The sequence below is a fragment of the Laetiporus sulphureus genome (assembly GCF_001632365.1).
Source record: "Laetiporus sulphureus 93-53 unplaced genomic scaffold LAESUscaffold_2, whole genome shotgun sequence".
NCBI classification, from domain to species: Eukaryota; Fungi; Basidiomycota; class Agaricomycetes; order Polyporales; family Laetiporaceae; genus Laetiporus; species Laetiporus sulphureus.
The window spans coordinates 694,360-710,074 of record NW_024468511.1 but is presented as its reverse complement, the minus strand read 5'-3'; the positions used below and the strand labels follow the sequence as shown (position 1 = coordinate 710,074).

General features: G+C 52.9%; 4 protein-coding genes across 4 annotated transcripts; all 4 read right to left on the bottom strand.

The window, feature by feature from the left end:
* Positions 1-2,194: 2,194 nt before the first annotated feature.
* LAESUDRAFT_670205 (ras GEF) lies at positions 2,195-7,241 on the bottom strand. The gene is made up of 10 exons (XM_040905430.1): positions 6,505-7,241; positions 5,131-6,448; positions 4,338-5,075; positions 4,059-4,280; positions 3,838-4,003; positions 3,627-3,780; positions 3,325-3,576; positions 3,182-3,271; positions 2,903-3,119; positions 2,195-2,851 (listed from the first exon to the last, which is right to left on the bottom strand). Exons 1-10 carry the CDS (start codon positions 7,030-7,032, stop codon positions 2,544-2,546), a joined length of 3,993 nt encoding a protein of 1,330 aa, XP_040769636.1. The 5' UTR covers positions 7,033-7,241; the 3' UTR covers positions 2,195-2,543.
* A 605-nt stretch (positions 7,242-7,846) lies between these two features.
* On the bottom strand, positions 7,847-11,619 carry LAESUDRAFT_710508 (translation elongation factor 2; the record flags this gene model as incomplete). The annotated part of the gene is made up of 12 exons (XM_040906771.1): positions 7,847-8,036; positions 8,091-8,142; positions 8,199-8,336; positions 8,386-8,514; positions 8,568-8,785; positions 8,832-9,225; positions 9,275-9,371; positions 9,424-9,588; positions 9,643-10,510; positions 10,561-11,141; positions 11,194-11,333; positions 11,382-11,619. The coding sequence occupies 12 exons, from the start codon at positions 11,617-11,619 to the stop codon at positions 7,847-7,849; spliced, it is 3,210 nt and encodes a 1,069-aa protein (XP_040769635.1).
* Positions 11,620-12,010: 391 nt separating this feature from the next.
* LAESUDRAFT_754515 (DNA breaking-rejoining enzyme) lies at positions 12,011-13,253 on the bottom strand (the record flags this gene model as incomplete). The annotated part of the gene is made up of 2 exons (XM_040911892.1): positions 12,011-12,458; positions 12,535-13,253. 2 exons carry the CDS (start codon positions 13,251-13,253, stop codon positions 12,011-12,013), a joined length of 1,167 nt encoding a protein of 388 aa, XP_040769634.1.
* A 690-nt stretch (positions 13,254-13,943) lies between these two features.
* On the bottom strand, positions 13,944-15,523 carry LAESUDRAFT_754514 (cobW-domain-containing protein; the record flags this gene model as incomplete). The annotated part of the gene is made up of 8 exons (XM_040911891.1): positions 13,944-14,577; positions 14,629-14,675; positions 14,726-14,835; positions 14,896-15,081; positions 15,135-15,144; positions 15,199-15,265; positions 15,325-15,438; positions 15,504-15,523. 8 exons carry the CDS (start codon positions 15,521-15,523, stop codon positions 13,944-13,946), a joined length of 1,188 nt encoding a protein of 395 aa, XP_040769633.1.
* Between the last annotated feature and the right edge of the window lie 192 nt (positions 15,524-15,715).

Below are 15,715 nucleotides of genomic sequence, written 5' to 3'. Positions count from 1 at the left end.
AATGATTGATATATATAGTTTTTCGTAGTGGCTACCCAAGTTTGAAATTTAGGACATGCAACACTGATAGCAAATGCAATGGAGGCAATTTTTTCTCAAAGGTAAGACACCGGTTAACATTTACTACACCTTATGCACTTGTTACACGGCATCTAAGGCAAGCAAGGGATCTGCCGCCAAGGGCGGCACTTCTCGAGTGGAAGATATCCTTCGGTAATGCGACACTCCATCGATAATCCATTATTATGTGGTCAGGCATGAGATGAAATGTGCTCCACGATGAAAGTGCCGCAGAACAGAAGATGACTTTGGAGTGCAAAAACAAGGAGGACAGATGGAAGCTCACCAGCGTCGAATACATTACCGACGCCGAATGGCGCTACCACCAAATGAATGAGAATCACCATCGAAAGCATTGCAGACATGCAGGCGGGACGTCGGCCTTTCGCACAGAGCATAAATCGCTGGCAGGGCAAACGGCCCACATAAAGACAGCAAACTCCGGACGATAGAATCTGTACACGGAGGGTGTTGACAGTGTGCACAGACCGAAGGCCCTGCAGGTTGAAACTCAAAAAGGCGCGTCAGGAACGGGTGACACAATTATGTAAACCCCTGTCCAACGGGGTTACTGATTATGTAAGCTCCCGCCATGTAAGAGTCAGTAAAAACCCGAATGACTAAGGTCATTCGGAACTTGCAACCTAAACTTGAAGCTTCAAATTGAATCTTGCTGGGGCTTGTGTCTTTTCTGCTGGAGCTCATTGAAAACGACCTTGGCGAGATTGCTAGCCTTTGTTCGAGGTCCTAGTCGTTCGCCGATACTGGGATCATGGGTGCTAGAGACTGGATTCACTCGGGTATTCCCATTATTTGTAAATGGCAGGCCGTAGAATGCGCCCGCGGAACTCAATTTGTCACAAGTCCCATTTTTATTACTCATGCTTCTTGTCTCAATGTCCACAAGTCCCGCAAGATCATACGAGCTTGGTACGGTACACTGTCAGACAACCCGGACATGTTGACGGATTGAAATACGCTCAAAGTCGCGGATCAATGCAACAAACCAATAGGCAATGTTTTCGTCGGTTCAAACTCGTGGACCATGCTATATTGCCGGTGAACGATCATCATCGCGCAAAAACCACGGCATCGAATGTGAGTTCTCGCAATGAAGAGTACTGAAGAGTACTGTGGTTGAAACATTGATCTGTATATTTCAAGCAGGCCGTAGTAGACTCTTCTATATTAAACCTTGTAGGGAAAGGATAACGAAGGATACTGTTCAACCCGTAGCCGATCGCCACCAGCCTTTTCCGTACGTGATTCAGTGATCAAAAGTCATCAGAAGTAACGTATGTCGATGCCTCAACTCAAAACGTCCGGGCTACTAACCCGTTCAGCATAGCACGAAGCGAGTGCATTCTCAACTTCAACCAGAATTGACTGTGCTTTGTCGTAGCATACCCACTGTTTCACTCAGTTCGGCAGAAATTGATTTGCAGCTCGGCAATTATTTCCACAGGCAACAAAGTGTGATACCCACCTGCAGGTACGATCGAGCATCCAAGTCGTGAGGAGGGCCTTGACTTCTTCGAAGTCATCGAAGTCTATTGACCTTAAGCTTACGGAGGTAAGACATCCTCATATGACTGGAGCGCGGCGTATCTGAAGTATGCGATAGGCTGATTTGTCTCGCGCGAATCCTTCTGTAAGTGTCGATCACCGATACAAGCACATTTGCGCCGTCATGCCGCCAATTTGTCCGGGCAACCGGCGCATGACAAGCCTGTATATGATACAATGACAACTCGAGTAATGTGATTTCAGCAATCTGCACTGCAGCCATACATTAGATGTACAGCTTATGTGTCTGGTAAAGAAGCCATCATTCCCGGTCTTTCGCATCCAGAAGGTTCTCATCGCCACGTTCTCCTGCACCGGGCCCATGCTTCATCCGTCCTGCTTGTTATGCGTTACGCCACCGCCGGCGCCGCTCCCTCTGCCGCGGAGGTATCGTTCAAGAACGACCAGCCTGAGTGTTACAATCGCGGTCACAGAACAGACTGATGATGGGTACTAAATGTTATGTCACACAAGGAACTGCCAATGTTGTACCTATCACAATCAAAATGTGAACATCATCACAATAGAGCGAGCACGAACAAATAAATATGGATCGAGTATAATTAAGATGGGAGTGACCATGTATGGGCTGGAAGGACAAACGATGGGTGAATTCACAAACGAAAAGACGCAAGCTAATCGGTGGCATGTTGAGGATACGTGTAAAATTCTACAATTCTCATCTGTGCAAATGACTAGGGTCAACCAGAGACGAACGGCGCGAGCCAAAGGTGGCTCAGAGCCTAATTCCCAAATGCAGCGCTATCCTGAGCCGCGAGCCTGAAGCGGGAGAACATCCATGAATCCGAGTAAGGTATCAGTAGTGATATACACGGAGAATAAGTCAAGTACCAGCAGATAAGATTATACAGCAGTGCAAAAAATACCGAAAAATAAATCAGCGACGCCCATCCAGACTAAAGGAACCCGCTTTCCTGCAGCAGTCTTGCCATCTTCTCGTCTTCTCGTTCCCGAGGCTCCCTCTCCAGACTAAGATTCCAGAATTGATCAGCATAGTCAAAGCCATCGGCGTACTTGACGAATGACTCCTCCAGGTAAGAGAGAACAGAGCCAACAGTCTGGTAATTGTATGGCTTCGACTGCCACCGCTTGATGTCCTGGATAACCTCAGCAGCTTTTTGTCGCTTTCGGAAGTTGATCATGTTCCCATCTATCCTATCCTCCGCACCATCATTGATGAAGGTCAATGTTGTCAGATATACACCTGTGTCACCGTCAGCCTGCTGCTACAGCAGTGGATTAAACTCAGGCTCACCAATGAATGGCACGCAAGGCGGCGATATTCTCGCCAGAGTTGAACGATAATTGCTAAAGTTCTTCGTACTATCAATGGTCGATTCGCACATCCTCAATTGCGACATGATACGAGCATTGACCTGTTCCCATGTTCTCTTGAGTCGACGGATCGGAGGCGTCGCCAAGCCCGAGACAATAGCAGTCATAGTAGAGTAGTTTTGTAGTGAACGGCAACGCTGTGAACGAATCATCTTTCTTCAGACGGAAGAAAAATGTCAAATGTGACAGAGACACCCACGTCGGCAACGAGGATGAAGTGTTTCACGATCGCAGCTCGTTTTCGAGAATCCTCCCTCTCGAGAACAGAATCCATGACCCAATTCGCAATCTACCGCAGCCATTAGCGAACATCCATGACGTCCAGTGGTGATCCAAGCGTACTCGATTACTGAGCTGGATGATCGACGAGAAATTGTCACCACTTCTCCCGGACTTCTGCTCACGCGAGCGAAGCAAGCACTCCATTGGCCGAATTTTCTTGTACATTGCCGCCTCCATCAGCGTAAGCTGCCTGGCAATCTCAATTGGGTCAATGTCAAGAAGCTTCGGCTTCTTGTTGCCCCTGGGTATGAGCGGAGGCGGCGGCGCCTCGGGTACAGTCGTAATCTTGATAGGCCCATTCCCACCCTTTTGCTGCGATGGAGTCAAATCAGCTCGATCAAGTGGTGGCGAACGAAACTCACAGCTCTCTCAATCAGGATCAGCAGCTGCTTGGCGGCGGCGTAGGTGATCACCTCGTCATTGAAGACAAACTCTTTCATTCGGGATAGGATATACATATCATCCTTCTCGAGGATGCCATCATCTGTGACCATCGTCTTGAAAATGTTCAGCACCCTGAGCAGATGAGATGGAGTCAGAGTGTGGCGAGGACGTCAAACAACCTGGGCGTACCGCATCCTGATGATGTTCTGCTTCAATTTGGTCCAGTCCTCCAACTCAGCCGGAGACAGGCTCGGAGGCGCTTGGATCCAGAATCGACGCGTCAGCAGCTCGAACAGCTCATCCACCGTCATGAACGACTTGAAGGTCAGAAGGAAGTTCTGATTGAAGGTAGGATCTACGAAAACGGACCGTGAGATGAAGATTCCGGCGAACGGATGAAGTACGCCGACCTCCATGCTCATGAGCAGTCAGCCGATCCACGAGGGCCGACGTTGTACCAGCCCTGACGGTACCGTCCGGCTCCATGATGATCTCTGACTGATCGTAATTCGGCCGCAAATACCAAGGTTTAGACTTCTCATCCAGTTTAGACAAAGTATACTGTGGAGCGTCGTCTCCGAGAAGCTTCTTCAGCTTCTCAGCGCGAGGAGCCGCCTTGCTCGATACTGCCGCTGCATACGTGTGCTCAAGATGAGTACCAATGATGCTCGTCGAACGATAGTGCTTACAATCATCCTCGTCCAAATCGCCCAGTGGGCCTGACCCCACCAAATCTTCCGTAGACGGCATGACGAGTGTGCCAGATTCTGATGGCTCAGTAGGCCACGATGGCGTAACGGGATCGACAGTGCTTCCCGACCGCGACCGTCCAATCGGACCCCCCGATGGCCCAGCTGCATGGGCCGAATCTTGGCACAATGTAGACGAGGATTGAGTTCGATCCATCGGATTCACCATCTTCATCGCACCGGAACTGTTGAACGCCAACTCGATATCCACGACTTCCTGCGAGTCCTCCGCAACTACAGGGCGGGACTTCCTCCACTCTATCGAACTCAGGTAGTCGCGATTGTCGATGTCAGCTTGGTCGAACCCGACAGCTAACAGAGCTTCTAAACTCTGCATCGTCAAGTTGACGTTCGCTATGATCGCCGCCACCAACGCGTCGATACGATCGCGCAGTGCCGTCCGGTCCTGGATGTTCGTTTGTGCATACTCGAAATTCTGGATGGTGATCAAAAGACTGATGCCATCGTCATAAAGCGACTGGACAGCGGCCTCCAGAGTGCGCACGATCAAACGAGCTTTGTCTACCACTTGCATGTACTGCGCATGCACCCGAGACTGACCGGCCTCTAGACGGACGCCGTCCAGATCGGTATGCTGGGCGATGTCAATGTTACCGATGAAGTCGAGTATGGAGGTGAGATGGGCGACCACGTTCTGACTTTCGTCCTTGACCCGCGCTAACAGGACAAATGGTTAGCTTACATGCCAGTAGCAGGTTCCTGTCTTAGTTACCTGTGTCGGCATCGTCACGTTTGAGTAGTCTCGTCACCACGGAGAGCTTCTCGCCGAGTGCCCTCGTCGCGATCTTGAGCTCGGAAATATGGTCAGGAACAAAAGGCTGCAGTGTGCTTTGCGCCGTCTCATTCCGCGGAACATATCCGAATCCTTGCCAGCTACCTGCAGCACCAGCTCCAGGTAGCCCGAGCCCAATGTTTGCGGTGGAGAACGTCCCGTACAGACGCTTCAGCCCGTACTTCTGCCCCTGCGGCAACGCATTCTGCTCCTGGAAGTAATGTACCTCCGTCACAAACGCCACAACAGCGCGCTCCAGCTCTGCAACATCGGACTCCATCCTGTTCGGCTTGTCGCTCGCTGATAGCGTTGGATCATACTGCATCGCCAGGGCTGACAACACGAGCTTCGACAGAGTACCCGCAACCTTGCGTTGCGCCGCTTTCAGGTGGCTCTGCATCGACTGGCCAGCAGTCGACGGCCGGGTATCCCGGGCCTCTCGGGGGTATAGATGACTGGGTATATGGCCCGACGGTGTCGCCGTAACATAGAGGAGGTTTCGGACAGTGGAAACGACGTCCTGCACGCGCTGGTCGAGTTCGTTGAGTTGGTCCGGATTGCGGGGGGTAACCGCCAATTGGATTTGCTGCGTGATGGCGGCGATCGCTTCTCGCACGTGAGTCGACAGGTCCACCGGAGATTCTGGCGACGGTGGCGAGAGGGCCTGCTGCAGCGCTTTTGCGAGCTGCTCCGGCGGGGTGAGATCTGCATTCCTGGCTGCATTCGGCAAGTGCACTGCTCCGTTCGCAGGATTCTGCGCAGCTCCCGATGACGCAGACCGATCACGGCGAGTCGGGAAGATGTCCGAGTCTTCGGAATTGATGCTGTACCTATCAGCATTGCTGTTGCTGCGTTCTCGCCGTGTAGGCACGGATGGCTCTGACGACACACCGTTCGCAGGTTGTGGCGCATCTCGACCGTGTAGGCTGCCGTTTCTTGACGACGTCTGCCCAGGTGCTGCAGGAGGTTCTGGGGGAGTCCACGAAACCTGCCCGTTGAGCTTGTTGACGTAGTAATACGAAAGGCCGTCATCCGCCAACCGTCGCGCCCACGGCTCTGGTGTTCGTGAAGTTCGCTGGATCCCGAACCCTGCGGTGGTACCATGCTCATGTTCCATCCCACTCGCTGTCGTCAGGCCCAAACCTGTTACAGGTCCTACCCGAGAGGTCAAGCCAGCGAAGTCAGCATCCGACTCTATGTCGGTCTCCTGAGGTAGATCTCGAGATTGCTGTCCTGTCTGGGTGTTGACGTAGAATATCTGCAAGAAAGGATGGGCAAACGATCCATGGAGGAAGAAAGATAAGGCATGCGCACTCGACCATCCTGAGACACCTGCGGAACCCAGAAGTCATTGTGCTGAGGAAGGTGGCCGTTCGATCCGTCCGTATAGTCTTCCGAGTGTGGTGCGTGACTGGGGAGGTCCATGTCTCCGTTCAGCCACCCTCGGTCTCCGTCAGACTGCGACAGCGCTCCCGACATGCCTTGCGCCACGTCCACAATGGCATCATCCGACAGCAAAGGCGGCTGCGAGGCAGATAATTCCGGTGGGCCGAGCGCCGCCTCTACCTCTTGATCCGTGATGACTGACACATAATTAGAGGGGAACCAGCCGCGCTCGTTGCCCAGCAGACCGTCCCACCAGCCAGACTCCAATTGTGTGAGAACCTCGATAATGTCCCCCTTGCGAAAAGAGAGCGAGGAAGCGTCTGATGTCTGATAGTCGTACAGGGCGCGGCAGAAGAAGGTCGAAATATACTGCTCGTCATTGGCAGATGCATCGTCTGAGACGAAACTAGTCGGCGTCGCGATCGCCTGCTGAGCACCATACATGGCGGTTGCCATTGTCCCTACGCAAGCCCCAGCTCGACGGTGTAGGGAAAAAAGAAGGTGACCCGAGCCTCAGTGCGGTCGGTGATAGATGCCAGGGTAGTCACGGTCGCCAGAAACGGCGAGCAGCAGAGCGCGGGCACGTGGCTGAAAGCGCCCCTGCGCGATCTACCATTTGGCAAGCGTTCCGCTAATTATTGCCAGCGTTCCGCACCTTGTCGGACAAGAGACATACTTCGGCAGTCGGGGAGGCTTCGTTGACGTCGTATTACTGGATCAAGAGCCACGTCGCCCGAAGTTGATAACACGTTGCACGGAGGGTTGGCTATGCTGAAGCCATGTGTAAGTACTCCGCGGCACGCACGGATCTGGGGCAAGCTACCGCCAAGTGCAGCACAAACAAGTGGTGTGTGTGATGCATTTTCAGTGATTTTCTGTCCGTCTGGCGTTTATTGCTGTGTGCTGTGAGAGATACCGAACAGGTGCATCAGTGTTAAGCGCCCGAGACCGCAGTTGAGTCGACCTGCCGAGGGAGCAGACGAGGTAGCGAGCTGAGATTCCTGTCATTTAATAACATCTGTCCAAGGTATCGATGTACTATGAATATGAACCCTGATAAGACAGCGAGCATATGGGCGCTACCATATCCGGAAGGTCGCGCACCAAATCGGGCAGTTGCGTGCCACAGGCATACGGCATGCTCGTGCACGTGGCACAATAAATATTACAGTATATGTATCCAGTGACATGCCAGAGTCATATCCATCGCGATCAATCAATAGACAAAGCTGTAATATGGACCAGACGCGCACGGACATGTGCACTCACTTCACCGCTTCAGCGTCCTCTGCTTCTCTGCGTGCTCTACAATCTTCCGGTCAACAAACATGCCCTTGCGTTCGCGCACCGCATCCATATATGCCTTTGCGACATTGCTGCGATCCGCTTTCTCGCCCAGATCCTCCAGCTCTTCCTCCGTAGTGGGCACCCAGAAGGGATCCTGATCGAGTAACTCATACCTAGTAAAAGAAGGTAAGGATGTAACTCGGCAGCTAACAAATGTCGCAACTCACCCGCTGAAAACAAGTTGCGGGCTGGCTGCTCCGGAGGTACGTTTCCGGATATCTAACGAGAAAACGCACGTCAGCTAAGCAATAACGAAGGCAGTCAACCTTTCATACCGTCAGCGAACCCGAAACTCTCCACCACCGGCAGAAGAGCCCGGATAGAAAAGAACTCCGTGCCCTCCTTCATCTCCTCCGACACAATCCTTCCACGCCTCTTCGCGACAACACCGTACACCTTTCCCAGCACGTCCGCTGAGAAGCATCGTCAGGTGAATCATAGAAGCAAGCAAACACGACTCACTGGACGCTTGGATATCACAAGTGTACATTGCCAACATCAACCGCGGCGACCAGTCCAGCAAGCCATTGCGGCACGCTCCCTGTACCGAGGTGATAAACGCCCCAGTAACCTGCGGCATCCGATTATGCACTGCATGGTCGTGAATGAGAGTGAACCAGCTGCTCAAGATGAGTGACACGTACATCTCTCCTGCTCCATCCCCTCCCTGTCAATCTCAACTGCTTCGACGAAAAAGGCAAGTCCCTCCATCGGCTCCGCGCACAGCGGGCCCTGGAAAGTCGCCAGCTGGAAGCCTGCTTCAAGATGGTTGTCAAAGTCGCGCGCAAGATGCTCCGGTTCCTGGCTCGCATCGCCCGGGTTCTTCCCGCGCTCTTGTCGCTTCTTCAAACTACCCATTATCCTAGCATAAGCAAGATATCATCGATCGCTTCAAGTGAATCACTCACGAAGTGGAGGTCACACCAGGCCTCGATTCAACCAACATGCAACTGCCCACCCGCTGCGGCCCAAACGCCCACACCCTATCCACAACATCAGCCCACTCTCCCCCAACCTCCTTGCACACATCCACCAGCGCCCTCCAAAACTCCTCCGGCTTGATGCTCGGCTTCCTCATGATCTCGCCCTGCACGTCGTACTCCTCGTTCTCCTGGGCCAACTGCACCCGCTCCGTACCCTGCTCATAGTCCATCAGCTTGAGCGTCGCCAGGTTGTCTAGCAGGAACTCGGTGAGCTTCTTCGGGAGGGGCGCCGCACGGATGGTAAATTTAACGAGGTTATTAGGGATCGAACCATGGATCGTGCCCCGTCTCGCGCCAGATATTTTCGGTAGTGCCATGTCTGCTGTTCATCAGCATCACAAACACATATTATGTATCGATCTACATACCAGGAGCTTTAACAGCCGTTTCCCTAAAGGGAACGATCGGCTCCGATGCATGAATCTCCACCTTGGCGAAGCGCTCACGAAGGTCTCTCAGACATCGCTGCAAGCAAATCAGCTCAAGGGTATCCATTTGGAAAGACATTGCAACACACTTCAAGATGCAACTCTCCTGCAGTCAATATAACATGTTCTCCCGTTTGCTGCTGGAACGTCTCCACGCAAGGGTCAGCTTGGCTGAGCAGCTTCATCCCGTGTATCAGCTTCGGCATGTCCGCCGGGATCTCAGGCTCCAACGCCACCCGGACAATGGGAGCCGCCTGTCTCACACATCAGCACGTATCCGCAAACGACATGCCAAGCGAGAGACCTACATATCGATTGACACCACCGAGGTTCAGCAGACAGTCCTTCAGCAGACTCAAATCCGCGTCCACGCCCACGCCCCTCTCGTTTGGCGCACACAGCGTTGCGCTCCTCCAGACCTTGCCCTCCAATCCCTGTATGGCAAACACATTCCCAGCCTGCACGCAGTCCACCGGAACGAGCTCTCTGCCCATCATGATATAGAGCGCCTCCACCTGCGCGGTGACGACGTGCGGCGCGTTCCACGGATGCGTCGGCCCTAAGGCGCTGTTGTACTTCGGCAGAACGCAGCAGGTTGTCACGCCTGTGCGGATGGTGCCAGAGTAGATGCGCGCAAAGCCCAAGAGTGTCTCGTCGTCATACACAGGATTCTCCACATCGTCTTTGACTTCTAGCTGCTCCAGGGGCGTTGTCGGCTCTTCTGTCCGCTGCGAGTCACCGTTAGCGATCGCAGCTTGCGCTGCATTACGCGCCTCTCTCGCTGCCTTTGCTCTCTCCCTCATCTCCTCTGCCGTCAACGGCTTCTTCTTGTTGGCCGGCAGATCCTTGGACGGCATCGCAAACATCTTGCTCACCAGAGCAGTGACGCATGCGTCCGAGCTGGCATTGCAAGAGAAAAGTTCCTCCTCCAGCTTGTTCTTCGGCTCCATGGTCGCGTCGTTTAGGTCGGGATATAGCATCTTAGGTATACGTGTACGCTGAGCGATGGAAGGTGGCGGGACGACGTCAACTATGCTTTGGATGACACAAGAGGAGAGCGAGAGCCATTGAGAGAAGATCAAGGTGAGAAGCTGACGAGTGTCTTTTGATTTCAGATCGCGAGGCGGGATTTTGAGGCCGAGCGTAGAAACTATTTTGTCAACCTTGTCAGGATTCCTTGTTATTAACTCAGTGTAATTCTGATGAATGCCGCGACGCGGACGTACGGATTTAGAAGGACAGCATCGTATACAGCCCATATGTTGTCCAACACGAATTGAACAAACAGTGGTTTCAGATTGCGTCCGCGCAGATGCTTGTAACTGATCACTCGCTTTGTTTTCGGATCAAGATAGAAATCTCCCCATAGCACCGTACGTAACTTGTTCTCCTTGATACCTAGCTTGACAGCATACGTATGCGCGAATTTGCCGATCCGGAAGCCCCACCCCTGAATAGCTGACGCGAACACGACGTTGCCGCGTTCCGGTGCAAAGTAGATATCCTCGTCGTCCTTCTCTTGAAACTCGTCTGCTTCGTTGATGATAGCGTCGACCTCCGCTGCGTGCTCCTCTTTCTTCTCCGCGAGACGACGCTCTCGCTCTTCTCTCCATCTAAGGTCATCCTCCATGCGTTCACTGGCGAAAAATCCGCCCATGACCGCATTGACTTGCTCAATCAACTGTGAGAGGTGGTGGTATGCCTCAATCGGTGTGAGCTTGAGCTCCGTAACGAGACGATCAAACTTGTTGATAACCAGTATAGGCTTCAGTCGATCTTGCCAGGCTTGCCTCAGGACGCTGATAGTCTGAAACTGCTGTCAATATACGGTTAGCTACATTGTCCCACCGCGGACTCACCTGTGTGCAAACGCCCTCCACTACATCGACCAGGACAAGAGCGCCATCACACAGCCGTGACGCGGTAGAGACTTCACTCGAGAAGTCAACATGACCAGGTGTGTCAATCATGTTCACGATATATGTTCTTGGGGAGGTTCCTGGTCGAGTTAGTCGCACATCCCGCAGTAACACAAGCCCAGACGTACCCTCGTCTGCCTTCCGGTCCATGACCGTAAATCGTAGAGAGACGGCACTGCTCTCCATCGTAATTCCTCTCTCTTGCTCGTCCTCCCTACTGTCGAGATATCTGATCTTTCCTGCCATGCGCGAAGATATGATGTTGTTCGCGGCCAGTAGTGCATCCATCAACGTCGTCTTGCCGTGATCTACATGTCCAATCGTTGTGACGTTCCTGACGTCGACGGCTTCTGGGTTGGGTGACATGGTTGGAAATCGTTGCAACCAGCTGATGGCGAGGAGAAGTGAAGGAGTGACTAGGTGAGGAGTGCCGCGTCAGAAAGTTTGGATCGAGTAATGACGATCAGGCGCGTGTAATCTGAGAGATTAGATCCAGGTTTGCGATAGGCCCGTGATCAAAGAGCGCACCACGACTACCCCAACCCTAACAGCGGACTATGCTTATGGATAATACAGTACAAGACTTGCGTGATATTTATCAAGGACGTGCACCTGATAACGGTCATCTAGAATATTTCTGCTGAAAGTGAGCTATGGAGGTTCGGACAAGTTCTAAGCGTGAACGATCAAAGGAATTGGTAATAAAAAGAGGCAGGACCTGCTCAATGCACCGCCAATACTCTAAGAAAGCATGGGACTACTTCCATCGCCCTTGCACGGCGACAACGTCGAGAGGTATTCCGCGTAGTAGCAGCTCGGTCGCATCGCCCATGCGGAAAGAGTGGCCCGTGACAGATTGGAGGCCGGCGGAAGTCCACACCTTATTACAGCGCTCCAGGAACCAGGTACGAGTAAGAGGAGCCCAGCCACCAGAAGCGGTTTCGTAAGCGAAGAACGGTGCATGGGTGGGAACGGTCGCGTTTGCAGCGAGATGGTGACGGAGGGCCGGCACCGGGCTAGTCGGGTCATCGAGATGTGAAACAATAATAACCGTGCCATCCTGGCATGTAGACTTGCTCCAAGGGATCTTTAGAGTGGTATATTCGACGCCGCAGGCGAGAGTACGAAATTGGGGCACACGGGCCCGCAGAATATGGTATCGAGGGTTGATGAGCTCGGCACTGGGGACGGTAAGTTCACCAAGTCTTTTTCGTGAAGGGAACGACACCGCAATAATGCATCAGCAGCAGAAAAGAAGCGAAAACATGCAGGCATACACACCTGCAAACGGACCAAAAAGCGACACAGGCACAAGCGTACACCGCCGCGTCGAAGGCATCCGTCAGATCGAGGCCGGAGCGTAATGCGTGGAGATGATCCAGAGGCACAGGAGGCCGCTTTGGGCGGGTCGGCGTGGCGGGGACGGCTTTCGAGATGGCCTTACAGGCAATCCGGACCAGCTCGCCGCCATGCCATGGTGCACTGTGAATAGAGTGCCAGAAGTGCAGACCCGAGAGCCAGTTATCCACAGTAGTACGTGTAATGCGCCCGTGCCACTGCGCGATGAAAGCAGCAAGAAGAAATTCGGGAGCAGGCATGCGAGAGGACTCGGGTATGTGGTGAAGGTCGCAGAACTGAGCAAAACGTACGAGGGCAGTGCCATAATTCGAGCGAGTCTCCTCTTCGAGACCTGAGAACAGAACACGAAAAAGTGCTGTAGTAGAGTCAAGTGGGAGCGAGGCAGTGATATTTTGACGATACTGGATGCCGTGAGGGGTACGCCAGAGAGCGAGACGGTCGGAAGCCGGGACGTGCGGGCGTAGAGCCGAGGAGGATACAGATAAGCCGGGTTTTGGTTTTCTTGCCGTTTTTTTGGTTCGCAACGCCAGGTTTCGCGGTAGAGAGCTGTCGGCCTGTGTGGCAGAGACAGCACAAGTGCCTTCACCCTGCGTTGTTGCGTCGGCACGGGCCGACGCTGGGGAAGACGTAGACTTAGGCATAGGACAGGAACGGTGGGAGCTCCTCCTGGAGCTTGAAAAGTCTGGGTAATGGAGAGAGTGAGGCGTCCGGTGTATCAGAGTAAAACAGGAAGCGGATACTCTCTCGAGAGATTCTAGTGGAGCGGTCGACTTGTAGATTATCGCCGGAGAAACAAGGGTTGTCGAAGATCGGCTGCCGAACAAGCTTGTTCGAACCCGCGCTAGTAGACTTAGTAGCACGAGTACACGAATATACACGAATATGCAAGAATTCACAAGTTCGAGAGTCCACGGATCGCGTTGCAGACAGTTCCGGGCAGCAGTCCCTAGCACATGAGAGTTCTAGTTGGGGAATCCGGGGCTCCATTCGAAGGCGGGAGTGCGCCTTATATACATGCGGATGAGGACCGAACCTAAGACGACACTAAGAAGAGTGACCATTTGTGATGTGGAAGTCGTGCTCATCGAGAATAGTGTTTCTTTGTATAGGAACGAACTTCACCCTTTCTCAGCTACCAGACCTGTTTTTATGTAGTAGTGGGCTTCTGTGGTAAAGAATGGTACAGGAATCTTGATCAAGCCTGTGGAAAAGAGGAAATACCATGGACTTTTCGAGTTGTACAAAGAGCCCGGAATTTGCAGATCAAGTCGGTAAGCAACGTCATGACGCTCTCTCATCATTCCACTTTGTAAAGCCACTCCCGTGGCGGATTACAGCCGCAGAACGTCTTCTAAACTACGCCGCACCTTCTCGTCCAGCCCCTTCCCTATAAGAATGATCTTGCCTTCATCGGGAATGCCCGCATCCGCAATCTCCCTGTCCTCCACCTTCGTGATCTCGTACAGATTCCGCACGCCCTGCAAGACGAATGTATCGCCCGAGTCGGTTACAATCATCCCCTTGCACCGCAGGATCTCCAGCTTCGGCTCGGGTGATTGCTCGGATTTGGCAGGCTCTCTTGGCAGCCGGTGCTCCCACAGGACGCTCCTAATCCATTCGTCGAGTTTATCTATGTGAGATGCTGAGATCACTGGACAGTCGATTTGCAGGCTGGATATGCCGCGTATCTCGTAGTGAGTAGGGCCATGGGTGTGATCCGGGTCCGAATGGTCATGGTCATGATGGTGATGTATATGCAACAGGTCGCTTTGCACTTGCGTGAGTGGACGTGAGGAATACGCATCTATTCCCATGATGTTTTTAAGGTCAATTTCGCCCCTGATCGTGCGATATATTGTAGCGATAGGGTTGATGCTGTGGATCATGTCCTCGGTCTCTTCGAGCTGCGAACGAACGACGAGGTCGATCTTGTTCAGCAGGATGACGTCTGCTCCAGCAATTTGCCTTTTCCACGGGACGTGAGTCCGTGAAGAGTATTATATTGACACTACGAACCTGACGCTCTCGCCCTTACCCTCTTCTGAATGGTCTTCCTCCATTTGCTGTTGCAAGTTTTTAGACAGTCTTTACAAATCATTTGTACTTCGCTTACCTGTCGACCAAATACTGCGTCGACTACACAGACGACACCGTCTAAATGGATGTCTCGACCCAAGCCCATAGCGAACTCCTCGTTCTGCCAGAACATAGATGCAATGGGCCCTTCATATCAATGCGGATCAGCAGCAACGCTCTCAAACAGTAAAGTGATCGGTGTATTACCTGGGTCTGCAAGACCAGTGGTCTCAAGCAAAATATGGTCGAAAGCGCCCTTGCGCTGCATCAGCTTCTCAATCGCGGCGATGCCTGTGTCCTTGATGCTGCAGCACAGACAGCCGTTTGCAAGCTCAAGAAACTCTTCCGACTGCGCGCTTGGATCCTCAGCGGAAGAGACATTGATCGTTTTAGCTGATCGACGACGTTATAAGAATATGTTACGTCTTGCAACGAGTCCTTCCAACCTTCGATATCCTTCGAGAATTGCAGTCAGCGGCAACGTAATTGGCAGCCCTCGAACGCACGTACAGCAGTGTCGCCGAACTCGTTCATAATGACCGCGATGCGGTACCCATGACGTTCGGTCAAGATGCGTCTGCAGGAAAAACGCGGTCATTTGTGCGACTGCAAATTCAAGCGAGGATGAAGACTGACTTGACCAGCGTGGACTTGCCCGCACCCAAGAACCCGCAGATGATTGTCAGGGGCACGGTGGGGGCATTAGTGTCCAAAATACTTTCAGCGACCGCAGTAGTCTGGATCAGCGTCCTGTGAACCGAGCAGGCACACGTGAATGAAGACATGAGCCGGCATCCGCGCAGTATGAGACGTACGGAACATCCTCCTCCTCCATGGCTTCCAAGGAGTCAAAAGCAGATCGTAATGCTCTATGAGAGGCTTTGGGGACTCTGCTGGGCGGCAGTCGGCCCAACAAACGTGGGATCACGAGCGGACTGGATTGGCGCCCGACTGAGTGGCCCGGCCATGGTGGCGCAGCTCGCTTAACTGTCTTCTTGATCGTTCTGTCATCGTCCTCGTCGCTCGC